Here is a 27,829-nt window from a genome sequence, read left to right on the forward strand (position 1 = left end):
GCACATGATACACTTTGGTGTGAAAAACAATATTGGTAAATATGTGGTAGGTGGAGGCTTTGCATGAAGTATTAACCAAACAGATTTTGTGATTTATTTCATCTAAAAACCTTCATCAGACGTTAAAACCAAATATTTTTTATCACATATTGAAAATTGAATGTTGATAAAATGGACAGAAAGACCCAGGATCCTTTGGTGGTGGAATCAAAATAAATCCAGGCGTCCCAGTGGGAAGAGTGTTAATGCTTTTTAAAAACGCTCGTCCAGGAGTGGTCTTCCACTACCGTGACGCCTCCAGCCGCTACGCCTTCACGTTTGAGCGAGCCAGAGAGGCCTGCGGGGAGATCGGGGCTCGGATGGCCACTCCAGACCAGCTCCTCGCCGCTTACCACAGTGGATACGAGCAGTGTGACGCAGGATGGCTCTCCGACGGCTCCGTCAGGTGAGAGCACCGTCCAGCCGGTGTCACACCGGAGGCTTCAACCCTCCATCCTAAAGCCTCTGTGTGGAGAAGAAGCTCCCAGCAGGACACACCTACAGCAGCTTCACTAGAAAATGGTCCAGGGCACCCTGAAACATGTAAGCTTCATTAAATGGGTTAAGGTTGTTGTAGTGTTCCGGGTTTTATAAGAATTAAACGGGTGAAAAAAGGCAGTCCTGCAGATTGTTTGATGTTGGAGTTGAAGAAGCAGTCCTGGTCCAGAATAACTCCCAGGTTCCTCACAGTGGTACTGGAGGTCAAAGTAAAACCATCCGGTGTTACCAGATGTTTAGATAATTTCTCTCTCGAATGTAATAACTTCTGTTTGATCTGAATCCAGAAGTAGAAAATGACGGCTCATCCACGTCTTTAAGAAAAGCTTCTGGTTTAACAAGTTGGTCAGTATCGCCTGGTTTCACTGATCAATAGATTTGCGTGTCGTCTGCGTAGCAGTGGAAGTTAATGGAGTTTTTCCTGATAAGATTCCCTACAGGAAGCATGTATGCTGTGAAAGGTATAGGTCCTAATACAAAACCCTGTGGAACTCCATGGTTCACTTTAGTCTGAGCTGAAGAGTCGTTAACGTGAAGGAAGTGGAACCTGTCTGATCAATATGACCAAAATCCAGCGTCAAATACTTTTAGACCCATTTTAAAATAATAAATCATGAAGTAAGTGTGTTTTACACTTTGCTCTTGCAGGAGCCCTTTGTGTTTATTAGCAGGTTATTTAGTTTATACTTCAACAGAAAGCATTGGGCTGAGAAATGTAGGTTTTTATTTATTTATTAGTTTCTATGTATTTTACTAAATTTCACAAAGAAAATCTATTCATGAAATGGCATGAAATCTTAAGGGATGATTTGTCATCATCCAAGGACCAGTCGATGAGATTTCTGGACATTAACGACTAAATGTTTCCGAATAAATCCTCAAACTGTGAAAAACGGTCCCATACAAAGCGGATGAGGGAGGCTCCTCGTGGAGGAGATCAGCGTCTGTTGCCATGGAGACGCTCCCTGCTCAGTGTTTCACAGTGATGTAGCTACCTGACCTAGCTAGTTAGCATTGATATGAATGGAAATAACTAGATCATAGGACGTTGAATAATTGTCATCAGATCTCGATTTAAAATAAATATATACCACATAATAGAGTAGATTTTCTTTCCCTTTCTGACTGTCAGCGAGTGTTAACGCCGCTCCGTCCTCAGGTATCCCATCCAGACGCCCAGGGACAGGTGTTTCGGGGACATGGACGGGCTGCCGGGAGTCAGGAACTATGGGCAGCTGGAGGCCGACGAGCTGTACGACGTCTACTGCTACGTGGAGAACATTGAAGGTCAGTGAACCTTTACTGGACTGAAATACACATTTCACTTGTGTTCATGGTCGTTCTCACCGAAAGGAATCATGGGAATAATAAAAGATGTGCTGAAATGTGAGAATCTATTGAAACGAGAGTCGTTTCACTTCTATAACCTGGTTTAATTTTAGTTTTTGAGCTCCTCAGGACACTTTCGACTAAAGTAATTTATTTAATTAATTTCTTCTATTCATCCATCAATCCATAAAATGTTTTTTCAGCTATATGTTCATGCTCTCTCTCTCTCTCTCTCTCTCTCTCTCTCTCTCTCTCTCTGTCTCTCTCTCTCTCTCTCTCTCTCTCTCTCTCTCTCTCTCTCTCTCTCTCTCTCTCTCTCTCTCTCTTCTCTCTAGTATGTTCTTGGATGTCACTGATGCTTTGATAGATGCTATAAAACTACAAAATGATAATAGTTGGAACCAAAACTTCATAAGTTCCCAGAATGTTCCTTGCTGCCTGTGTCCCCCCCCCCCACAGGTGAGGTGTTTCATGGCTTGGCTCCGCAGCGGTTCACCTTCCGGGAGGCCGAGGCGTTTTGTCTGAGTCACGGTGCCGAGCTGGCCACCACCGGCCAGCTGTACGCCTCCTGGAACGACGGCCTCCACCACTGCAGCCCCGGCTGGCTGGCTGACGGCAGCGTGCGCTACCCCATCGTCACCCCCAGGGAGCGCTGTGGAGGGGGCGAACCCGGGGTCCGGACCGTCTATCGGTACAGCAACCAGACGGGATTCCCCGACTCTCAGTCCCGACACGACGTGTACTGCTTCAAAAGTAAGACGCAGGATTGTTTTCAGTCATGTTATATATGACCTGGTGTGTGACTCCAGAACCGGCCCGATCCGGCCCAATCTGGCCCAATCTGGCTCAATCTGGCCCGATCCGGCCAAACCACCCAAGAAATGGTAAAAAAAACCCAACTAAACATTAATTCTTCTGCAAATGTCTTAAGAGATGCAGAAACTAAAATGCTGAGAACCGAGCTGAGATGTGACGTTTTTTCAGAAGGGTTAATTAAAATTGGTGTTTTGTCATTTTCTGATATTTTCCTCACGTATACAGGTACGTATACACAAAAAACTAATCATTAAAGTTTAAATTTAAAGGTTTTACGGCTTTATTTTATCACCAAAGAAGAATTCGTTCTGTATTTAAACTACGGTCCTGTCCACCCGAGCGAAAATGATCCTTTTGCTCCCTGTCATTCTCAAAAAGTGTACGTCCACGAGACGCCACGAAAACTGCTTTAAACGACGTAGTACATCTGCCGGGCCTATAGGTGGCGCTGTAACTCTGCCACAGAAATACACCAGAAACAGAGAAGAAAACATGGAGCGTGAAAAAAAAACATAGAAATCAACAAATCCACCATGTGTCCTTATTAAAGTGACGAGCATCAGCAGCTCCACCTGGAGCAGGTGGGAGGCGGGGTTATAGGTCGAGAGGCGGGGTTATAGGTCGAGAGGCGGGGCAATGACATCATCGTTTTCAGCTTTCCGTCCACACGTCAAAGCCGAGGCGACGTTTTCTACTGCCTCCACTCTGGAAGCCGTTTTCAGGCTCCTGAACGCCGCGTCGTGTCGACGATCGGACAGAAACGAAGGTTCCATGAAACGGCCTTGTCATGTGGGCGGGGCCTAAAATGAGTTTGATGAGTTGGTTTGAATGCTCAGTGAGAAAGAGTGGCTCTGCAGCTCTCTAAGAGTTTTCTCTCACATTAGGAGTGATTAACACGTTACCAGCCAAGCTCGTCTCATTGGATCAGACATGTTTTAGTTCAGGAGCCACAAACCGGACCAGTAAAATAAAGACATTATAACCTTTAGATATGAAGTATTTCTGTGTTGTCGCACAGAGTATATGTGATGAAAATATTTATTTTTTGCACGAAACCAAAACAAGCTGCATTGTTGTCCGTCTACTGAGCATGTGCAGAAGTACTAGTTACTAGTTTATCACTATGGCCGTTCAGTAGCAGTGTCTCCCCGCAGAAAAAAGCTCCAGTGTTTCCAGAAAGCTCCGTTGTCGTGGAAACAGACGCAGCGAAACACAGTGAAAGTTTTTTCACTTAAATGCTGTTTGGAGCCTGAATTACTCAGGATTCTTCTCAATCCTTAACCTTCCTACTGGTGATGAAGATCTCCTAAAGAACTTTTGTTTAAGTTTGAACCTTTCAAATCGGCTCCATAAAGTCCCGTCTTGTGTTCCAGGTGATCACGGCCCGTACACCGACGCTCCCCAGGACTCCCTGGCCACTGAGCCGGAGGACATCGGCCAGGACGTAGTTTTAACGAATGCGGTTCCGGAGGACTTGGGTCTGACTGGAGTAACGCCAGAGTTAGAAGAAAAGGTGCCGCCGGCTCAAACCTCAAACCCGCTGAAGCAGGACGCTCAGTCCTCAACGCGAGCCCTCTACGAGGCTCCGCCGCTGACCCTCGACCGTCCTCGGGCCGTGAAGCCTCCTTCTGAGGAACCAGAACTTCTTTCCACCGAAGAGTCGGTCAGGAAAACCTGCTGCTCCGAGGAGCGCCGGCCCGGCCAGGAAAACCCCGACATGGATCCTGAAGAGTCTCAAGACTTTATGGCAACTTCCCCTCAAGCCGACGACGACTGGTCAGGGTCCAGGACCGCCGGTGGCGAGCAAACAGAGCGCCACCTTTCTCCCGCTGACACCGTCACTGCTACCGCGCCACCTGGAGGTCATGTGACAGAGGCGCACCGGGAGGCGGAGTCACCGGATTCAAGGGAGGATCACAGCGACCACACTCCCCTCCCCCACTCAAAGCCTTCCTCTCCTCCCAGACAGTCGGACAACGGCTCCGCGGACGAGACGTCGGCGTTCACCACTTCCTCCCCCGCGGAGGACGCCGGCGTTCGCTCCACCGCTGAGCCGCCGCCCTTTGGTGACACCGCAGCAGGGAATCACACCGTCGACCAGGAGTCTGGAGACGGCGGTGGAAACCAAGACGCCATGAACTCTGCCACGGCGACTTCGGTTGGTCCGGAGACGCCGGTCGACTCGACGGCAACGCCGGCGTCCGAGTCCAGTGAGTAAATGCTGTGAGCAGAAGGTGGCGGTCCGGCGGGAGCTGGAGGGTTCAGAGTTCCTTCATCCCTCCAGTGGCCATGATGTCTGATGATAGAAGAGAAAAAACAAACACATTTTAATACTTTAACTTTTGATTCTAAATTGTTTGTCATTTTATTGTTTATGAACAAATAAATTACAACAGACAGAAACAAAACAAGTAAAACATTTAAACAAGAAGAAATACAAAATATAGTCCAAATAACCAGAACACTAATCATAATAAAATAACTATTAATGATAAAAATGGTAGTACTAACGCAATAAATTTAAGATAGTCAGAGAAAGAAAAAAACCCTAAAACTACATTTAGTAAATAAAAACACCAAAAAAACAGTTGCAGTCTCCAAAAGGCCGTTTTACTGTATATTTTATTCCATTCAGAGAATTGTCTGCGTCTCAGTTCTCAGATCTGCAGGTTTATAATTTAAGAAAAGTTTCCAAACTGTTATAAATAATTGATCTTTATTGCAGCTCGCAGCCTTTCGTGTAGGGAAGCGAATGAGGCTCAAAAATCTATTTGAAATGTATTAACAGAAACGCTTTTTCACTTTCAGATTGAACTGTATTTTTTGAGTCATAAATAAAAATGATCAATCATCCAAACTGCATTTTAATTTTCTTATAGAAGACTTTTTAATTCTGTGCCTTAACTAAAATGAAAAAGAAAATGACATTTCATTTTTCATTTTGAAAAGATGCCTGAGCAAGTCGTGACCAAAATTCATTTTGAAATGTCAAATTTGAAAATTAAAATGCATTCGCAGAAATGCTTTTTCATTTCAAGGTTCTGGCTGCAAAGTTTGACTCATAAATAAAGATATTAATGCGTCATCCAGCCTGCATTTTCATTTTCTTATTCAGGATGCACATTTTGTAACACAACTCAAGAGAAAACCTAAAGAGGGAACTACTTTTTCACTTTTGTCCGCCGCGAAAAACAAAAAGGCTCAATATTCAATTCGACTTCGCAGGGAAGTGTTCAAACTCAAATGTGCACAGCGCCCCCTGGCGTATTAGATGCGCAGTACAATCAGAAGCAGTAGAGCCTCTGACGTCACTCCCCTGCGCCGCTTGGAAATCCTCAGTCGAATTGAAATTTGAGCCTTTTTTTGCAGGCGGACATGAAAAAGTAATTCACCCTTCAGATTTTCTTTTGAGTTCTGCCATAAAATGTTCAACCTGTATAAGGAAATGAAAAGGCAGTTTGAATTAACTAATATTAATTTCATTTATGAGTCAGATAATGCAGCTCTATCCTTGAAACGAAAAAGCTTTTCTGCTAATGGACTTTGATTTTCAAATTTGACATTTCAGAATGAATTTTGGTCACTATTTGCTGGAGTGTCTTTTGAAAATTAAATGTTGATCATCATTTTCTTTTTCATTTTCATTAAGTCACAGAATGAGCAGTATTGTCAAAGAAAACTAAAAAGCAGTTTGGATGATTGATTATTAATTTTTATTTATGAGTCAAAAAATGCAGTTTAGTCTGAAAATGAAAAAGCATTTCTGTTAAAACATTTCAAATAGATTTTTGAGCCGTATTCACTTCCATATTCATGAGGGAGGACATTAAAGATCTCCAAGTACCAGAGAGTGACACTAGGTGGCAGCGTTCTTTATAATGTGATGTAGGAAGAGGCGAGTCTCTGGAGACGGAGGAGGAAAACCTCAGGGTCTGATTCAGGGTTTTTTTCCAAGCAGGTTACCGTCCGACTGAACATCACTCTGATGAAGCCACGGTGTCGTGTGTCACTGCTGATCACGATGATGATGATGATGATGATGATGATGATGATGGTGGAGATTCAGAGGAAGCAGTCGTCACAACAGACAGTCATCCAGCAGGGTCTGTCTCTGTCGTCTCCAGCGTGGACCCTCCTCTCCTGGAGAGTGATGCCGTCATGTCTTTGACGTCCTCCGGTTCTTCTCCTCCTCCTCCTCTGGAGGTTGACAGCAGCTCCTCTGAGGTTCTGACCTCCACGCCTGAAGGCAAAGCTTCATCTGGGTCGGAACCTCCAGAGGACGATCAGGAGAAACTCCAGCAGGAGGTTGGACAGAGTCTGGTCGCCTTCCCCAGGCAGGCCCGAGGTCCTTCTGATCCCGAGGGGGAGGGGGGAGACGGCCGAGAGGGATCGGGGGAGGCTTCAGGAGAGAGCCTCCTGACCGACCCGATGCCCCCCGCCAGCCTGACTCCCCCCGCCGACCTGACTCCCCCCGCCAGCCTGACTCCCCCCGCCGACCTGACTCCCCCCGCCGACCTGACTCCCCACGCCGACCTGACCTCCCCCGCCGACCTGAATCCCCACGCCGACCTGACTCCCCACGCCGACCTGACCTACCCCGCCGACCTGACTCCCCCCGCCGACCTGACTCCCCACGCCGACCTGACCTACCCCGCCGACCTGACTCCCCACGCCGACCTGACTCCCCACGCCGACCTGACTCCCCACGCCGACCTGACTCCCCACGCCGACCTGACCTCCCCCGCCGACCTGACTCCCCACGCCGACCTGACTCCCCACGCCGACCTGACTCCCCACGCCGACCTGACCTCCCCCGCCGACCTGACTCCCCACGCCGACCTGACTCCCCACGCCGACCTGACTCCCCACGCCGACCTGACCTCCCCCGCCGACCTGAATCCCCACGCCGACCTGACTCCCCACGCCGACCTGACCTACCCCGCCGACCTGACTCCCCCCGCCGACCTGACTCCCCACGCCGACCTGACCTCCCCCGCCGACCTGACTCCCCACGCCGACCTGACTCCCCACGCCGACCTGACCTCCCCTGCCGACCTGACTCCCCCCGCTGAGGCGCCGGCCTCCTCCGACATCAACACCACACTGATTCCTCTCCTGAGCCTGACGGCCGGCCGGGAGCCGGAAGCTTCCCCGTCCACGAATCAGGAGTCTGAGAGGGAATCCAGTGTAGCGCCCCCTACTGCTGAGGAGCAACACAACACAGCGCCCCCTACTGCTGAGGAGCAACACAACACAGCGCCCCCTACTGCTGAGGAGCAACACAACGCAGCGCCCCCTGCTGCTGAGGAGCAACACAACGCAGCGCCCCCTGCTGCTGAGGAGCAACACAACACAGCGCCCCCTGCTGCTGAGGAGCAACACAACGCAGCGCCCCCTGCTGCTGAGGAGCAACACAACGCAGCGCCCCCTACTGCTGAGGAGAAACACAACGCAGCGCCCCCTGCTGCTGAGGAGAAACACAACACAGCGCCCCCTGCTGCTGAGGAGCGACACAACACAGCGCCCCCTACTGCTGAGGAGCGACACAACGCAGCGCCTCCTACTGCTGAGGAGCGACACAACACAGCGCCCCCTGCTGCTGAGGAGCGACACAACGCAGCGCCTCCTACTGCTGAGGAGCGACACAACACAGCGCCCCCTGCTGCTGAGGAGCGACACAACGCAGCGCCCCCTGCTGCTGAGGAGCGACACAACGCAGCGCCCCCTACTGCTGAAGAGCAACACAACGCAGCGCCTCCTGCTGCTGAGGAGCAACACAACACAGCGCCCCCTGCTGCTGAGGAGCGACACAACGCAGCGCCCCCTACTGCTGAAGAGCAACACAACGCAGCGCCCCCTACTGCTGAAGAGCAACACAACGCCGAACCGACGGCCAGCAGAACTCACGGTAACGTTGAATCTGCAACATCTGGGGTCGAGGTTGAGGATATAAACCTGCTGCCACACATGTAGGGAACTGTAGTCACACTCCACATACACTCTTTATAAAAAAACTGATCCACGATGATCACTGATTCGCTGAGATCTTGTCAAAATGATGGGTCTGGAAAATAATAAAGTTCAAACTTTAGTCGTTTAGTCTCTGTTCACACTGCAGGTCTTGATGCTCAATTCCAAGTTTTTGCTGAAATCCGATTTCTTTGCATGATTGTCCACGTTACATTTTAAACTCGACCTCCATCTGGCTGCCGTAGGAACCTGATCGGACCCGAGGGTTTTGGGCCCCAGAGCCCAGAATACGCTATTAACAGAGGTTAATATGGACGCACCAGGTCAGCACCAGGGTTGCCAGATGTGACTCACTGTTTCCAGAAAAAACTATGTAAAACCAAAACGCTTCAATAAAAACCAGCCCTGATCTCAGCCTGTGTAGGAATCATGTTAAAACCCTAAAACTATTATATGTGTAATAAAGAACACGCCAGAAACTCACAAATAAATAAAGTGAAAAGTGAGAGAATTCAGCTCCACAATTGGGGGATACCCTCCATATCTGGCAACACAGGTCAGCATGTAGATCCATTTTCTATGGTTGACAAATACGAGCGACAGACTCTAGACAATATGAGGAGGAAAAAAGAGCAGAGCTTTTATTCTGGCGGAGCAGCTTCCTCCGGCGCTTATCGGTCAATGACGAAGCAGTCGATGTAGAAAAATACTGAACTGGTTCCACATGAACTCGGCCTGGGTCTGGTGGGAAACATTCATAGCAGCTTTCATACGGTGATAAAACAGATCATCAGATACGAGTCACTGTCAGCAGAACGTCAGAACGGGTTCTCGGTTCCCTGCAGTGAGAACGAGGCTTTGGTCTGAACGAGCAGCAGCTGCTCTCTGTCCCGTCATGTAGAACAACAGAACTCGCTCCGGTCCTGTATCATTTGCGTGTCGAGCATGAATTCTGCTTAATGGCATTTAACAAGTACTCCTACCGATACTCCATATCGGTGAAGATTAGTACTTGTACTTGTACTTTAAAGAAGTGGTATCGGTGCATCCCAAGAAAAAATTTCGTTTTTGTTAACTTGTATTCATTGTCACAGAGCAGTTCTCGGTATACAAGAGATCTAAAACACAATGTAGAGTGAAATGGAAAGAAACCAAACCTCTACTCAAGTAAAACGGAGAACCTGATTGGAGGCGGAGCTGCGTGTTGATTGTGTATTGACTGTGTATTGACTGTGTATTGATTGTGTATTGATCAGGTGAATGTCTGATAACTTTCTCCACAGGCGGCGGCGAGTACGAGGAGGAGAACGGCACTGACGAGCCCTCGGTGAAAATCTGCACATGGCGTCCGGAGGACGACGAATCCAGTCCGACTGCCACCGCCGGCGACAGTGACGTGACCGTCCGACCTCCCACCGAGGAGGAGGAGCAGGAGGAGGAGGAAGAGCAGCAGGAGCAGGAGGAGGAGCAGGAGGAAGAGCAGGAGGAAGAGCAGGAGGAGGAGCAGGAGGAGGAGCAGGCTGCTCTGGCTGCCTCGCTGCCTGCTGCTGAGGTCTCTGCTGCCAAACTGGACGACACCTCAGGTACTGAAAGAGCCGAACTTCACACCTCAAGATTAATTATCAACCTGAACTGCAAAATATAAAAATCTGAAATCAAAGAAATGCAGTAAAACAAGGCGAGTCAGAGCAACATAGAGTAAATAGAGAAAATGCTTTATTAAGATAAAAAGTCAAATCTATTGCCGGCGTCTGAGCAGATTGTGTGTGAGTTTAAAGTCCTGATTGAAAAGAATGAAGTGTTTCAGCAGGACGTTTGTTCCTCAGGTTTAGAAGCAGAGGAACTAAAAGCTTCAGCTCCTCGTTTCCTCTGGGAACATTTAGTGAACCTCTTCCCGAGGACGTTGGCGGTTTTAGGATCGACGGTTCATCTGAGGTGTTTCAGGCCGAACACCAGTCAAAGCCTCTCAAACAACAACTTAGATTCCGAAGGTGATTATAAACAGTTAAATTAAAACGAACAATAAAAATCAAACTTTCAGGATTTTACAGTCACAGAACAAAAACGTAGAATATAGGAAAATAAAATGAGATGGAAATGGATTTTATTTGAGGTTTTTAAACAATATTTTGACATTTTAAAGCGTTTTCTTTATCAACTGAAGCAGATTTTAAAATGGTAAAGAAAATGATTACACTTTAATAAAGTAAAACACATGCAATTCTAAAGTTCAGCACAAAATCAGGATTTCAGTTTTTTCAGTCAAACGATCTGTTGGTTTTACCTGATGTCACAGCTCCACCTGCTGGTGGAAGAGTTCAGCAGCATGTAATCAGAATCTGAAATAATCTGATCTGGTCTCATGGATCCATGCAAAGAAATGAAACAAATCCCAATAAATTAAATTAGTAATTTTTTATTAATTCATTTTGGACATGTTCCGGACAGGTTGGACAACTTCCAGGTCGCTGCTCAGGTGGTTGACCTGTTGTTATTATGTCTGTGCTGACATGACGACTCGGTGGGGCCTGTTTTAAATTGCCCCTAGGGGGATAAATCAAGATTGAAAATACTTTAATGTTAAATCATATTCAAAATACAGACAAACGTTATAGAAAAAAGGAAAAAAATCTATTTGTACTAGTTTGAATTTATCTGTCTGTGTGTGTGTATGTATATATATATATACAGGACTGTCTCAGAAAATTAGAATATTGTGTTAAAGTCCTTTATTTTCTGTAATGCAACTAAAAACATGAAAATGTCATACATTCTGGATTCATTACACATCAACTGAAATATTGCAAGCCTTTTGTCGTTTTAATATTGCTGATTATGGCATACCGCTTAAGAAAACTCAAATATCCTATCTCAAAATATTAGAATATCATGAAAAAGTATACTAGCAGGCTATTTAACTAATCACTTGAATCGTCTAATTAACTCGAAACACCTGCAAGGGTTTCCCTGAGCCTTTAAAAACACTCAGCTTGGTTCAGTAAACTAAATCACAAGTATGGGGACGACTGCTGAGCTGACTGCTGTCCAGAGGACCATCATTGACACCCTCCACCAGGAGGGTAAGACACAAAAAGAAATTTCTAAAAGAGCAGGCTGTTCACAGAGTGCAGTTTCAAAGCACATTCACAAAAAGTCTGTTGGAAGGAGGAAATGTGGCAGGAAACGCTGCACAACCAAGAGAGAGGACCGCAGCCTTAACAGCATTGTGAAGAAGAGCCGCTTCCAGAATTTGGGGGAGCTTCAAAGACAGTGGACTGAAGCTGGAGTCCAGGTATCAAAAGCCACCGTTCACAGACGTGTCCGGGAAATGGGCTACAATAGCCGTATTCCCATGGTCAAGCCACTCCTGAACTCAAGACAACGGAAGAAGCGTCTGATTGGGCTATGGAAAAGAAGCACTGGACAGTTGCAGAGTGGTCCAGAGTCCTGTTTTCAGACGAACGCAAGTTTTGTATTTCATTTGGAAGTCAAGGCGCTAGAGTCTGGAGGAAGGCTGGAGAGGAGCACAATCCAAGTTGCTTGAAATCCAGTGTGAAGTTCCCACAGTCAGCAGTGGTTTGGGGAGCCATGTCAGCTGCTGGTGCTGGTCCACTGTGTTTCATCAAGTCCAGAGTCCATGCAGCTGTGTACTGTACCAAGAGATTTTAGAGCACTACATGCTTCCATCTGTTGAAAAGCTCTATGGAGATGATGATTTCATTTTTCAGCATGATCTGGCACCTGCCCACAGTGCCAAAACCACCAGTAACTGGTGTACTGACCATAGCATTACTGTCCTCGATTGGCCTGCCAACTCCCCTGACCTGAACCCCAGAGAGGATTTGTGGGGTATTGTGAAGAAGAAGCTGAAAGACACCAGACCCAATAATGCAAATGAGCTAAAGGCCGCTATGGAAGCATCCTGGGCCTCCATAACACCTCAGCAATGCCACAGGCTGATTGCTTCCATGCCACGCCGCATTGATGCAGTAATCCATGCAGAAGGGTTCCCAACCAAGTACTGAGTGCATTAATTGACATTTTCAAATGTTTGATTTTGTTTTGCTGTTATAAATCTTTTTTTTTTACTTGGTCTGAGGAAATATTCTAATTTTTTGAGATAGGATATTTGAGTTTTCTTAAGCTGTATGCCATAATCAGCAATTTTAAAATAATAAAAGGCTTGCAATATTTCAGTTGATGTGTAATGAATCCAGAATGTATGACATTTTTGTTTTTTTAATTGCATTCCAGAAAATAAAGACCTTTATCACAATATTCTAATTTTCTGAGACAGTCCTATATATATATATATACAGTATATAAAACAAACACATAACTATATAAGAATACATCCTTCTATACATGCATTCACAGGCCGTATATCTGGTTAAACATGTTTGTAAAGGGGAAGAAGTCAAACGTATCCAATCCTTCTCAATATTCAATAATTGCATTATATAATTATCTTTAATCCCTGTTATCGTACGAAACTCATCATATGAATCATGCTTTGAGTTTAGTTTTACCCCCTGATGGTTTCCACCGTCCCTGGTCGTCCCTGCAGGCTGTCTGCAGAATCCCTGCAGGAACGGAGGCACGTGTCTGGACGGCGACTCGGTTCGGTGTCTGTGTTTGCCCGGTTACGGAGGAGACTTCTGCCACACAGGTGCCTGAACACACACTCCTGTCCTCTAGGGGGCAGTGCAGCCGGAGCTCTTCATTAACCCCCGGTGTCTCCTCAGACCTGGAGCTGTGCGAGCCGGGCTGGGAGAAGTTCCAGGGCTTCTGCTATCGACACTTTGGTAAACGGCAGAGCTGGGAGGCGGCGGAGCAACACTGCCGCCTGTGTGGAGGACATCTGCTGTCGGTCATGACCCCCGAGGAGCAGGACCACATCAACGGTAAGGCAACCGGCAACGGTAAGGCAACCTGCAACCGGCAATGGTAAGGCCACCCGCAACTGGCAACGGTAAGGCAACCGGCAACAGTAAGGTAACTGGAAACCCTAACACAATCGGCAACGGTTAGGTAACCAGTAACATAGCGCAACTGGCAACGGTAAGGCCACCGGCAACTGGCAACGGTAAGGCCACCAGCAACGGTAAGGCAACTGACAACGGCAAGGTAACTGGCAACGGTAAGGCAACCGGCAACGGTAAGGTAACTGGAAACCCTAACACAATCGGCAACGGTTAGGTAACCAGTAACATAGCGCAACTGGCAACGGTAAGGACAAAGGCAACTGGCAATGGTAAGGCCCCCGGCAACAGTAAGGCAACCGACAACGGTAAGGTAACTGGCAACCGTAAGACAATCGGCAACGGTTAGGTAACCAGTAACATAGCGCAACTGGCAACGGTAAGGACAAAGGCAACCGGCGGTGGTAAGGCAACTGGCAGCGGCAACACATCCAGCCGGGTTCATCACAGGTTTTAGGCTTCGGGGGGAAAGGAGCTGTTTGGGACGTCAGATGTTGCAGCAAAAGTCCTCGTTTGAGCAACAACAACGTGAGAAGGCAACACTATGAAAGCAATATCCGTTTCCATGGCAATGGCAGAAACACCGAAAATGAAACGAGTAGCACAATCACCTTTAGATTATAGATTAGACTGGGATGATCGATACGATGAAATAATCTGAAGTGCAATATCGTGTTGCAGACCATGAATCTGTCATCACATCTCAAGTAGTCGATCAGAGAGGTTTCAGCAGCACAATGATTGATTGATATCTTTATATCACACTAAGCAACCAGAAATAAAACATTTAAATGAATCAAAACAATGTAGAAACAGAATCTGCCTTCAATATGAGCAAATTTACAAGAACTAAAAGGAGTAGGAGGAAGTATAAAGTTATTTAGTTCTACCCTTCTAGTACTGATGTGTCTTAACAACTTAGTTCATGTGTGAAATGAAAAACAAAGTTTTTCTCAGTTTAGCATCGACCCTCATCTGACTCCCAAGGCAGCGACTGAATCATCCTCAAACCAGATTATATCGCTGCTGCTCGACGTCATGCTGTACGATCCAGAAGCTTTGATATCGCAGCAACAACGGCCTTCATGTCCCTCGTTCATCGTTTTCATACAAGTTGCCTCGGGCTCCACGTTGCCGGTGTTTCGTCTGCCGTCATGCTGCTCAGATTGTTATCTGATATTCTGCTGCTGCTTCTTTACTTTGCACCCACTGTTTTACTTTTATTTATTTTTAAAGTTTTGATGGTATTAACTATTTATCTGAGGAGTTGGTTTTACTAAACCAGTCAAGTTTCAGCTTCATTAATAGGATTTTAACTTGTGGAGACAGAATTAATTACTGTTAGAGAGTATTCTGTGTTTTAATTGAAATGTTGAGTTTATTTGTTTATTTTTCAGGGACCATATACAAAAACATGAATCTTAAAGAAAAGATACTTTGTACCAGATTTGCTCGTTATTTGTTCCAAACATAGCCTACAATAACACCAGTAACATTTACAATTACCATTAAAATTCATTACCTGGTTTCCTGAAATTCATACACAAATACTCCATTACATTATACAACAACACAATGGACAATATAACTGATACCACCACAGCTGGTTTCCAGAATGTGATTTTTCCGGTTTGGAGAAAAGGTTCCAGTCGGCAGACGACTTCAGACGGTCAGGAAACTTCCAGAGTTTAATAGCTTGAAATGAAAAGCAGAATGTTCTGGTTGTTAGTTCACAGTAATTATAGTAATAGTCATTACGTATTCTGTAGACGGTTCTTAAAGGGTCATATTATATAAAATCCACTTCCTAAAGGTTCTCCAGCAGTACTAATCGTCCCAGAAGTGAAGACAGTCTGTCCTCTCTCTCCCTGGCTTGTTTCAGGTTTTAAAAAGTGTGTTGCTCCAACCAGCCAATCAGAGATCAAACCCTATATAGTGTCATCGGGGGTTTAGCCAATCCCAATCAAGGTAGGCCCTCCCTTTGACTCCTCCCACAATTAGGCAGCTCTGCTCTGGCACATGGCACCACGAGAGGAAGTACTTCCTCCTCTTCCCAAGATGGGCATGTGTGGGCGGAGCCAGTCCAGCTCACACAGACACAGCAGATTCTGAATGCAGCTCCTATGATCCAATATTCAAATGAGGAAAATCAAGGAGGAGCTAGAACCTTAGAATACTGAAGGTTTCTGGACCGACCAGACCAGGAGGAGGAGGAGAACAGGAGGAGGAGGAGAACAGGAGGAGGAGGTGAACAGGAGGAGGAGGAGGAGAGGAGGAGGAGGTGAACAGGAGGAGGAGGTGAACAGGAGGAGGAGGAGGAGAAGGAGAACAGGAGGAGGAGAACAGGAGGAGGAGGAGGAGAACAGGAGGAGGAGAACAGGAGGAGGAGGAGGAGAACAGGAGGAGGAGGTGAAGAGGAGGAGGAGGAGAACATCTGGAAGATAGGAGAACTTTAAATCCATATACAGAATGAAATTATGTAAATATTTAGTTTCTGCAGAGTGATAATGAAGGTACTGTTCAGTACCGTTTTGACCAACTGATCGACGGACCAACCAGCAAGTTAATCATCCGACCGGCCGACGGGCCAGTATTTGTATGAATCATCCACCCAGGTGTTGAAGGTGGTGTTACAAGCCATGTTGTTTGGCTTTAGATGGTTGGGTTGTTGGTGGTGGTGTTGTCAGGTTGTAGGGTTTAATGGATGTATGGCGGTCTTCCAGTGTGACAGCAGGGGGTGGATGGTGGTTGTGGTGGTGTCCAGTGGTACGAGGGCTTGTCTCTGGTGTTGGATTGTAGGAACGATAACGTTAAAGGTGTTGGAGTCAGACCTGTAAATAGACAGACTCTGCTGCGATTGGTCAGAATGATGTCTGTGGATCGGTTGACGGAGGAAATCAAACTCTTCCTGACCGACGAGAACATAAAAGCCTCGTTGGATGATCGCCTGCTCAGAACTGATTGGATGTAATCCAAACTGCATTCCAGCGGAACGACAAACACCAGAAGACGAATGTTTGTGCCGTTAGTTGTTAGAATCCCTGAGACTCGTTTGTATTTCAGACAAATACAAAGAATATCAGTGGATCGGACTGAACGACAGAACCATTGAGGGAGACTTCCGCTGGTCAGACGGGAACCCTCTGGTGAGTTTCTCTTCTCACTTCCCACGGTTAATAATGAAGACGATGCCCCATGAAGCTACGTATGGTGGTGTCGACCTTCTTCTCAGCTGTATGAGAACTGGCACCGGGGTCAGCCTGACAGCTACTTCCTGTCCGGCGAGGACTGCGCAGTGATGGTGTGGCACGACGGCGGTCGCTGGAGCGACGTGCCCTGCAACTACCACCTGTCGTACACCTGCAAGAAAGGAGTGTGTAAGTCCCAGTGTGGAGTCGCAACGCTACGTCACGGCTGCCGGCACGAGTGAAGAAGGAGCGCTTGTCTTGTCCCCCAACAGCGTCCTGCGGCGCCCCCCCGCAGGTTCCCCACGCCAAGGTGTACGGCAAGAGGCGGACGCGTTACGAGACCAACGCCAAGCTGCGGTACTACTGTGAGGACGGCTTCCTGCAGAAGCTGAACCCCGTCATCAGATGTCTGCCTGCCGGGAAGTGGGAGGAGCCTCTGATCACCTGCATGCCCAGTGAGTCCGCACGGCCGGGGGAGGGGCGTCAAACTCATTTTATCATTTTATTTCAGGGGCCACATTCAGCTTAATTTTATCCTGAGTGGGCCGGGCAGGTAGAGCAGTCTCTTCATCACCTTTAAATTTAAACTTTAAGGTTTTCCCTTGTTGTGATGCAGAGTGTGTGTGTGTGGTGGCGACGTTTGACAACGACTCCAATCTCAACAGAAACTTTCAACTTTAAAGTGCTCATATGATGCAAAATTCACTCCCTATTAGTTATTAATATGTGTATATTTTATATATATATATATATATACAGTATATATATATGTAATTGTAGACTATAAACTGATACTTTCTTCACAAGCGTTGAACTCTGCAGTTTAAACAATGACGCAGCTAATTTGTGGATTTTTACGGGTTAATGAGCTTCATTGGTGATGCGTTCAGGTGCGTCACGTAACTCTGACCTTTCTTTGTTCTTTTTTCTTAAAATTTGGTGGGTGCGGCATATATTCAGGTGCGCTCAATAGTCCAGAAATTGCGGTATACAATCTAAACCTGAATTATAAAAAGATGGTGTGCAGAAACGGGCTGCGGTGTTTGAGTTTTCCTGTTTTCTCCGCTCTGCAGGCCGTTCAGGAGAAGAGGACTCGGTTCCGCCCAATCCTGACCAGGAGGAGGAGGAGGAGGAGGAGGAGGAGGAGGAGGAGATGAAGGTGCAGGTAGAGGAGGCGGCGGAGGTGAAGGCCGCCGCCACAGAGAAGGCTGCGGCGCCATTCTGGGACATTAAGTGGAACTTTTAAAGTCTTTTCCCCTTTTGCTTATTTAACCGTGTTTCTTTGCTGTTTTTCTGTCTTCATTGTGACAAACTGCACAAGTGGACCCTCGTTAAAATAATACAAACATTCCATTCGGGTTGATTTATAAACCTCTACATTAAAAAAAAAAACATAAAAACAAACCTTTCCACGAGAGCAAACAGAGGAAAAACCAGCTGCAGGAGACCAGAGGGGGCGTCGGTGTTTCCGCTGCTCTGATTGGTTCAGTGATGGAAGAGAGAAAAATAATCCACACGTCGTAGTTTTGACGGTCAAATGAGTGAATTAATCCTCTCAATGCTGCTCAATTTAAACATTCTCTCAAACGACTAATTCCAACAAACGTTCGCACATCATATAAGTATTAATATATATATATCTATATCTATATCTATATATCTAATCTAATAGTCGAGGATTAAAACTGAGGAAGTGCTCCGCAGGAAGTTAATATAACGGTTGTCCCATCCTCTGCGCCTGCATCTGCTACGAACACTCTACAAAACCTGCAAAAAGAGCTTTTTATTCCCGGAAAATACAGCAGAATGTTTGTATTATTACAAAGAACGCACAAGTACTAGTGTTGGGTACCGGGTCTGGTACTGCAGAGTACTAACGCGTCAGTGGCAGTAGAATATTACTGAGAACGATGAACGTAAGACGGACTGTAAATTATGTTCTGACAAAATATCAAGATGGTTTGTACAACACCAGCAACTTCATCACCAGCAACTTCATCACCAGCAACTTCATCACCAGCAGAGTTAGCACAATGTCGCGCAGTAGTTTAACTCCGAGCGATGCTACATGCTACATGCTAAGTAGTTTCAGTCTTCAGTGTTTGAAGGACGGATTTCATGTTCGTCTAGTTTTATCATCCAACCAAGAATTATCGTGTCTCTCGGAAACTTCCAGTGACAAATAAAGGTAATTAGGTAAATATATGATTTATAAGGCGGTTTTAACTGAATGACAGCAAATTAAAGGAAGGTCACGATAAAGACTTTGGCCCCTGAATGATCTGACGAGGGAACGAGAAGTTTTTAATCCCAAAAATTAAGAAATTAGTTCAATAAATAGATGCAATTTTTATTTTGATAGGTCGTTCTCTGGATAATTGCAGTTTTAGTTCTTCATTGACAATGTAAAATCTTTTGATTTGACTGCATCTCATTATTTAATACACACACACACACACACACACACACACACACACACACACACACACACACACACACACACACACACACACACACACGAGCGACAACTCTTATTCTGAAGGCTCGGTTCCAAGAGTTTCACTCAAAACATCTCACACCCTTCGTTCATATGAAAGTAATCTGAATCAGATTAGAAAAAACCCCAATAATCTGATTAAAGCTGCTTTCTACCTGCAGAGTGAACGAAGCCTTTTCAATCTAGATTTTTCTGTCCAGCGTTTTAACGTGCAGGATTACAGTTTAATTAATGTGTAATAGAGATTATATGAGAGAAACACTAAAGGAAGTTGAGGATGTAATCGATGTAACCGTGGTTCATTTACTGCGTCTTTTCTAATATTTAATACGACACAAGCAGAAACTATAGGTGATGTTTCTGTTTGATTTATTGAGCTTCTATTTAAATGTGCTCGTTGTGACGTAGAAATAAAACGTTTTGTAATTTAGTTAGAATATTTATAGTTGTAACATGTCGTCGGTTTATTTAACAGTAAAAAAATCATTAAAAAATGTAAAAATGTTGACGTGGTTTAATTTAAACTGAAGTCCTGTGGATTAAATATCCTTGAAGCCATAACGGGAGTCTGAGCAGTTTGTCTTTATGGATCATGGAAGTTCATCTCCGTTGTTTTGTCGCTGCTGCGTCTCGTTGTCGTTAGTTTATAAACCAGAAGTTGGGTTTTTTTTTTTGGGGGGGGGGGGGGGGTGCATTAACTGTATTTATTTTAGATCTAAAATAAAAAAAAGTTCCATACATAAAACATAAAAACTATTTGAGAATTAGTAGGTAGTTATTTCATTTTAATATACATTTTCATACAGTATACGGCTCTAAATGACTTAAATTTTTACACTAGTATTTAGAAAAAAGTGCAGCAGATTAAAGACTAAATAGATCCGTGTGCAACAACATCTCATCGTGCTCGCAAACGCCGAGTTAACGTGGATCTCCTTTAGTCCATGTAATTAAAACAAAAAAAACACACCTTTTCTTTTAATTGTTTTCATTTCAAAATCTTGACTGCATCTTTGTGCAATAAAAAAAAAAGTACAGTTTCAACCTAAATTAATCTTTACTTCTGCTCCAGACTGCTGCTCTGTAACGCAGCTGAAGTTAGAATATAAACTCGTCTAAGCAGGAATGTAAAGGTCAGTTATCGTCGTCTCGACTTGTTCATGATGTTTTGTTCTGTTTGGCTCAAAGAGTTGAAGAACCTGAACGATGAAACGGCAACGGTTCTGAAAAAAAGGTTGATTTATTACTTTGCTGCCTTTTGGCTGAAATCAAGTGCAGTAAAAAAAAAACTACAAGGTTGTTTAGAACTTCTACTGCATCAGGTTACGGTGGGAAAAAAAACCTCACCAATAATAACTGAGTCACAGAAAAATAGTTTAATCACACAGATCAGATAAATAAACTCCTCAAAGACGCCAAACACGTCTCATGCAGACAAACTGGAACATGTCAGTGTTTTCAAACGTCTAAATTACTCTGATATATGGAATCATTAAAATATCAGTCAGACTCACATGAAGTGTTAGGAAGTAAAAGCTTTTCTGTTTCCCCTCGTCCTCCGTCGCTCCCTTGCTTTTCTCATCGTGGTGAAAAATGAAGAAAGTGTTGACCTCGTGTGAAGAAACAGGGCAGGTTTAGGCCCCGCCCACACGACAACGTCGTTTCATGTAACCATCGTTTTTGTCCGGTCGTCAAAACGTCGTGGTGTTTTAGGATCCGGAAAACAGAAGTCCCAGAATGCAGGAAGTAGAAAACGCCGCCTCGGCTTTGACGTGTGGACGGACAAGATGCACATTAGCCGAGAACGATGATGTCATGCCCCCCCCCCGCCTCTCGACCTATAACCCCGCCTCCCTCTCCGTGACGTCACTTAACAACGCCAACATGGCGGACGACCTGCTCCAGGTGGCGCTGCAGGAGCTGCTGATGCTCGTCGCTTTAATAAGGTGAGACGTTGGATTTATTAATTTCTCGATTCTTTCTTCTTCTTCTGTTTGCGGTGTCTTTCTGTGGCAGCGTTACAGCGCCACCTATAGACCTGGCAGGTGTGCTCCATCGTTCTGAGGGGTTTTCATGGTGTCGCCTGGACGCTGACGTTTCCCACGTGGACGAAAAACTCTTTAAGAACGTTGTTGTTTATACGATGATAACTTCAAGTGAAAACACAAAACCGCCGTAGCGTCTTGTGGTTCGTTCACACGACATGGAAATGGAGCCTTTTCATTCAGAAATCTACTTTTTCTTTTTTTTTTCTTTTAAGCGACGCGGCATCGACTCTAAACCTGGTAATTCCGCAGCTCTGTCGACACGCTGCCGCAGAACGGCGCTGCGTTCTGCACCGAGGGACTACCTGTAGCAGTACGCCCCGTAAAGGTGCTTGGTCCTGTTGGGGAATCCAAACGAGCGCACCCCGGCCTCGGGGGCGCCGCCGCAGCGCTCCCGGGGGTTGCTGATGGGGAAGCGCACGCTGCCGTCTCTCAGCCAGCCGCCGTCACACTGGTCGTACTTGTGGAAGTACCAGGCGGCGTAGAGCTGACCCACCAAGGCCAGCTCCGCCCCCTGGCGCCTGCAGGCGTGGTCGGCCTGCTCCAGGGAGAACGCCCCCGACACGTAGAAGACGGAACCTGTGAGGGAAGCAGGTGAGTAGAATTCAACTTCCTACTAAACTCGTCTCCATCATGTAACGTGAACTGATTCCTCTGTGGTTGACTTTAGTCCTTCTGACACAGTTTGACCAAAGTCAGTCCAGTTACATCTTGATTGGCTGGTGAGAAATGCTGTCATATTAACCTTTAAATTTAAACTTTCCTTTGTTGTGTTGTAGCATGTATGTGATTAAAATGAATATTTTCCACTTAAAGGGGACATATCATGCTAAATCCACTTTTTTAGCCCTTAAATGCATTTTGTTGTATATTTAGAGTGTTTAGAAGTACAGAAAAGTTCAAAGTAGTCTCTTCAGGTGCTCCGTTGATATCTTTATATTCTGTTTTGGTCATATTTTGCGATCGGTTTCGATTTTTCTATTCTCTATTACGTTTTTTGAACAATGACGTCACAGTATTCTCAGCGGAACTGCCAAATTAGGACATCGACACTTCGAGCAATCCGCCATTTTTGTTTCTCGCTGCGATTTTGTAGTCCAACCGAAGGGTGCCGAAGTTACGAGAGGATAAGTCGAAATGTTCGGTTGTTGGATGTAGTAACCCACAAGCTTCGTTACACCGTCTCCCAGCATCAGAACCTTTTCGAAGTGCCTGGTTGAGTTTTATTTTTCACAGAAATGTACCCACATCTGTGGGTAAGGTCATTTTTGTGTGCGCGAATCACTTTAAGGACGACTGCTTCAGCAACCTCCGCCAGTATAAAGAAGGATTTGCCGAAAGACTTGGTCTGATTGAGCGGTCAGTTCCTTCTATCTATGGAGACGACGAACAGAGCACTTCGGTAAGCTGTATATAACGCTAAAAAGTGTGATGATAAGACGTCCCTGTCATTGTTTTGTTAGCATTAGCAGTTGCACCGTCTTCATATGTTAGCGCTGTGTGCTCGTTTTAGATTAGAATGTAACTTCTGTGTTAAATAGTCGTTGTAATACAGGCAGTATTGTAGTAGTGGGCATGGATGGAGAAGTTAGTGTAAATATAGTAACACACCATTGCGTTACATCCATATGAAGACGTTGTTCTGAAGGTGCATCATCGTCATTTTCATCTGGCTCCGCCGGGTCCGACTCTGGCTCCAACATGTATGGCTGGATGGACAAATCTTCCGTTGTTGACATTTTGTAAATAATGTGTGAATATAAAGTTTCTGCGCCGCTAGATAATTGTATCTGTTCTATCAAACTACAAAGATGGTCGAACAGGGTGGAGTTGAACCGAGTGTCACCTCTGCAACCTGGAGAGGAGGAGGGGTATGAAGAGACCGCCCCAAAACGAGTTGCTCTCAGAAGCGCATCAGAAAAGGGGTAGAAAAGGGGCCTGTGGAGCTCTAATAATGAGGAATTCAGACCCAAGCATTGCAGTTTCGCTTTATATAGACCACAACTGTATGATTTATATGTAAAAAGGAAGGATTTAAAAGCATGATATGTCTCCTTTAAATCAAACAATTACTGCATCAAATAACATGAAGCCAATTTCCACGAAACCTTTTGCTGCAAAATCCAGAAGTGAAAATAGAAAATACAGTGAAATGTCATTTCATATCTTTGATAGCAGAGTCACAGACAACTTAGTGTTATGCCTACTATCTTGTATGAAGGAGTTGAAGCTGCTGTAAACCGAAAAGAAATCATGAACTGTGGTGCTACAAACATTCACGTTTCACGTTTCTTTTTGAGATCCTGATCGCCTCGGGGTTCAGGCTCCTGGACTTTCCCTCCTGGTGTCTGATTGCTGCTGATGTGTTTCACCTGGCGCCTCTGGTTCATGTTGGGCGTCTTCTGTGTGTTCTGGTCGTCGCTCTGCTGCGTTCCACTGTTTCCAGTCATTACCTCCTGTGATCTTTGTGATTTTAGTTTTGTTTTGATTTTTGTCTCGTTGGGACATGAGCAGTGACTCACCAGACGTTTGCGATGTGAAGCAGAAGGCGTCGAACCGATCCTGGTCTTTATCTTTTGGCCCGTAGCTGCGGATGCCGGGCAGCAGGTCTCCTCCACAGACGGGTCGGGGGTGAATGATGGGGTAGTGAACCGTCCCGTCCCGGATCCAGCCGGCGTTGCACCAGTCCAGACCTTCGGTCCAGGCTGCAGGAGGACACCAGACCCGCTTCAGCATCCGAGACGCCTTGACGGTTAACGGCGGGAAGAGGGTGTGTGTTACCTCTGTAGAGCTGGCTGTAGGACGCCAACGTCCCGTCCTGGTCTGAACAAGCCCCCTGAGCTTCCTGGAAAGTGAATCTGTAACGACCGCTCTCACTCTGATAAGGGAAGACGACCCCTGGAGGGAGGAGGAGCGTCGTTAGTCTGTTTTCATTTGGGTGAAAAAAAATCAAGTTTCACATTTTAGATCTTGTAAAAATTGATCCTGCTGCAGAATCTCCTCAGGAATCTGAAAATGAAGATGTTGGAAGTTACAGAAGGCGTTTGCAATCAAAATCCAAGTCAGAAATCATGTCGGCCTGAAGCTATTCAGAGACACAGAGAGGACATCACATCACGGAGACAATGGACACTGAAGTACTACATTTAAAATTCAATCTTTCCTCACATCAGCAAGTGCAAGCTGATGTGCAGGTGAATCCTGTCAACAACCAAAAAATGTCACACAACTTCTTCTGGACCTTTCTGTCCCCGATAGAGCAGTGACCTGGAGCCTCGGTCTGGTGGGAAACGTTGGAAGGTTCCCTTGGTGCCAAAACAGATCAGCCGCGAGTCGCCGTGAGCAGAACATCAGGACTGTCCTCATTTCCCCGCAGTGTGAACGAGGCGTCAGTGTTTGGGGAGCTTGGGGTCTCTTACCCTGGATCCTCAGCGTGATGTCGACGTTCTCGTCCTCGATGCCGTTGACCAGCTCGCAGCGATACGTGCCGGCGTCCTGCAGCTGGAGCCGGCGGAGCTGCAGCGAGGCGTCCATGGCGTGGGCCTTCCTGAGCGCGGCGCGCCGGCCCAGCTCGCCGTACGGCTTGAAGGCGTGGGAGTTGGATATCATGATGATGTTCTCCGGCCCGACGCGTTCCGGTTCCAGCTTGGTCCATTTCACCTTGTAGTGGCTGGGCTTGGCTCTGAGGATACACGGCAGCGTGACGTCATCGCCCCGCCGGGCGGAAACGTCTGCGTACACCGGCGGCTCCAGGAGGTACTTCAGCTTCCTGGAGGCTGGGAAACCAGAGCAGTGAGCGCAGTATTAGGATTCCTCTTACTGAATATGTAAACCTGATAAGTCACGGCGAAAATCAAACCACAATCGCACAAACGTGACGTGTGCAGCCTTTCAAAACAAAACCCCTCATTTCCACCACGTTTCCAGTGAAAACTTGTTGTTTTTTCAGTCTTTGTTTCATAAAAGTTTCACGTTTTCAACGAAACGGTGAAAATAATGTAGTTAACATCCCAGCCAGTGAGTTGCTTTTATAATAAAACCACACACACACACGCACACACACACACACACACACACACACACACACACACACACACACACACACACACACACACACACACACACACACACACACACACACACACACACACACACACACACACACACACACACACACACACACACACACACACACACACACAGCAGAGAACAATGAGCTCCAGTTGGATTGTTATTAAGGTGACTGTCAAAATAAAAGTACCAAGTCCATGAGAGTCTGGACTGGGAGTCATGACACCACGGAGGAAACTTTGTTCTGATTGTCTCTACTGAGCATGTGCAGAATAAGTATTTATTTTACTTTCAGAAAAGTTGGGTAGTATGAGCATTTTCAAAAAGTTCCACCGCACGAACTGAGCTCTGTTGTCGTGTAATCGAGCCCCAACATTTCTTCAATGATCACTGATGTGTGACTCAATGGAATATGCATCTGTTTTATACTTAATCAAACTATAATCCTTCAACTCTTCCAGTCGAATCCAGTTCGTTTTAATCTAGTTGCTGACATTTAATAGATTTGCCTTCAGAAATGACCTCCTAAAACTGAACAGTATATTCCTAGTTTCTTCTATATTTTATTCTAAATCACATCAAATGTTTTCATATAAAACCGCTCTGTACAACCTGATACTCCGATCAGTAACCTGATACTTGTTATGACAGAATGAAAATTGGAAACATGATTTGTTATTATATAAAACCGGTTGTTTAAACAGGAAGTTTATCAGAACCTAAAATATCGGCTGTCATGCAGCTTCCCGCCACTAGTCGGTGCTGCAGAGCCTTCATGCGGTCTGCAGCTGTTAAAGCAGAAGGTTGTGCAGGCTGCAGCTTCTAATCACTCTACTGAGCATGTGCAGAACAACTAGTATTACTGCGGGCGTGGAGCATGACCAGTAGCAGCGTTTCAGAAAAGTTCCGTTTTCCCAGGTTTCTACGGAGTCGGAGGGTTTTCTGTTGCTCGGAGCAGCTTTAGATGTTCTCTTCAAAACGTAGTAAACTGGGCCAGAGTCACGACGGGGTTATTAGAATCCACTCAGAATAAATACACGGGGAATATTTCAGTCTTGATGAAAAACAGAACAACGAGTCACCTGACTGTAAAACTCGTCTTTTGTTGAGCGACTGAGCGTTTGGTGATGTCCAGACTCTACCTGCTCTGTTGTGGACGTACGGCGCTGAAGAGCAGCTGAAGCCCGTCGTGGTCAGTAGAAGAACCACGGCCCAGTTCATCCTGAAGCAACGTTCTCTTCCTGACATCTACAGGGAGAAGAAATCCAGAGTCAGTCTTTACTCGACTGAAGTGGAACTGAAAACTGGATATTGGCAGAAAAATACCAACTCCAGGAAGTTTACTTTTGTTTTAATTCCGTGTGAGTGAAGAAAAGTCCGAGTGTCAACCTGCGTCGCTGCGATGAGGCGGCGGTCCCGTCCTTCTCCTACGTTTCCTCACATGACGACATTTTCATCGTCTCCAGTTGATTCATAACCGTTTTGCTCTTCATCTCTTCATCTCTTCATCCTGCTGAGCTCCACTGTGAATGTTGATCTGTCGTCAGTCCGTCCCCCCCCCCCCCCCCCCCCCGTCCCCCCCACCCCCACACCGTGGTCATATGGTCCCGGGTACCGGCCACACTGTGAGCAGGACCGTTGTCCTCTCGCCTCCAGATGTTAATGACCCTCTTGGGTTTGTATTTTACTGTGTCTTTGTTTTAAATCTATAAAGCCAGACAGAAGAACACAAACACCAAAGAAGAAGAAAGACTGTGCCGCTGCTCCCCTGCATGCTTCATTTACAGAATTAAATATAATTAGAAACTCCCTCTAACTTTTATGGCGCGCTGCCAGCAAACAGCTGTTATCAGAAACATCTGCTGGGTGTCGCACGACATCGCAGTTACAGCCTCCTTATTGCCCCCACTGGACGGGGTATCCAGCCCTCCTCCTTATTGCCCCACTGGACGGGGTATCCAGCCCTCCTCCTTATTGCCCCCACTGGATGGGGTATCCAGCCCTCCTCCTTATTGCCCCCACTGGACGGGGTATCCAGGCCTCCTCCTTATTGCCCCCACTGGACGGGGTATCCAGCCCTCCTCCTTATTGCCCCCACTGGACGGGGTATCCAGCCCTCCTCCTTATTGCCCCCACTGGATGGGGTATCCAGCCCTCCTCCTTATTGCCCCACTGGACGGGGTATCCAGCCCTCCTCCTTATTGCCCCCACTGGATGGGGTATCCAGCCCTCCTCCTTATTGCCCCCACTGGACGGGGTATCCAGCCCTCCTCCTTATTGCCCCATGGCTGCGGGGGGGCAGTGGGAGAGGAAGCCGAGCTGCTGCTGGTTTCCTCTGTTTCCTCGGACACACAACAGGCGGCATTGTGAGGAACGCACACACACACACACACA

General features: G+C 46.2%; 2 protein-coding genes across 2 annotated transcripts in view; one reads left to right on the top strand and one right to left on the bottom strand.

The window, feature by feature from the left end:
- The window catches only part of bcan (brevican), a gene marked incomplete at both ends in the record, with an annotated part of 31,379 nt that extends 10,249 nt beyond the window's left edge, over positions 1-21,130 (top strand). The window contains 13 exons of the mRNA XM_080471328.1: positions 271-445; positions 1,697-1,824; positions 2,326-2,619; positions 4,056-4,892; positions 6,641-7,869; positions 8,204-8,453; positions 9,936-10,043; positions 13,220-13,321; positions 13,398-13,556; positions 16,698-16,780; positions 16,867-17,011; positions 17,095-17,277; positions 21,033-21,130. Coding sequence (XP_080327454.1) covers positions 271-445; positions 1,697-1,824; positions 2,326-2,619; positions 4,056-4,892; positions 6,641-7,869; positions 8,204-8,453; positions 9,936-10,043; positions 13,220-13,321; positions 13,398-13,556; positions 16,698-16,780; positions 16,867-17,011; positions 17,095-17,277; positions 21,033-21,130 — 3,791 coding nt within the window. The remainder of the gene's footprint in view (positions 1-270; positions 446-1,696; positions 1,825-2,325; positions 2,620-4,055; positions 4,893-6,640; positions 7,870-8,203; positions 8,454-9,935; positions 10,044-13,219; positions 13,322-13,397; positions 13,557-16,697; positions 16,781-16,866; positions 17,012-17,094; positions 17,278-21,032) is intronic.
- Positions 20,682-26,962, bottom strand: hapln2 (hyaluronan and proteoglycan link protein 2). Its single transcript, XM_080470751.1, has 6 exons — positions 26,825-26,962; positions 26,578-26,683; positions 24,784-25,140; positions 24,146-24,262; positions 23,887-24,069; positions 20,682-21,943 (listed from the first exon to the last, which is right to left on the bottom strand). The coding sequence occupies exons 2-6, from the start codon at positions 26,681-26,683 to the stop codon at positions 21,666-21,668; spliced, it is 1,041 nt and encodes a 346-aa protein (XP_080326877.1). The 5' UTR covers positions 26,825-26,962; the 3' UTR covers positions 20,682-21,665.
- Between the last annotated feature and the right edge of the window lie 867 nt (positions 26,963-27,829).

This window comes from Lipophrys pholis, assembly GCF_963383615.2.
Source record: "Lipophrys pholis genome assembly, chromosome: 9".
In the NCBI taxonomy this organism is placed as follows: domain Eukaryota; kingdom Metazoa; phylum Chordata; class Actinopteri; order Blenniiformes; family Blenniidae; genus Lipophrys; species Lipophrys pholis.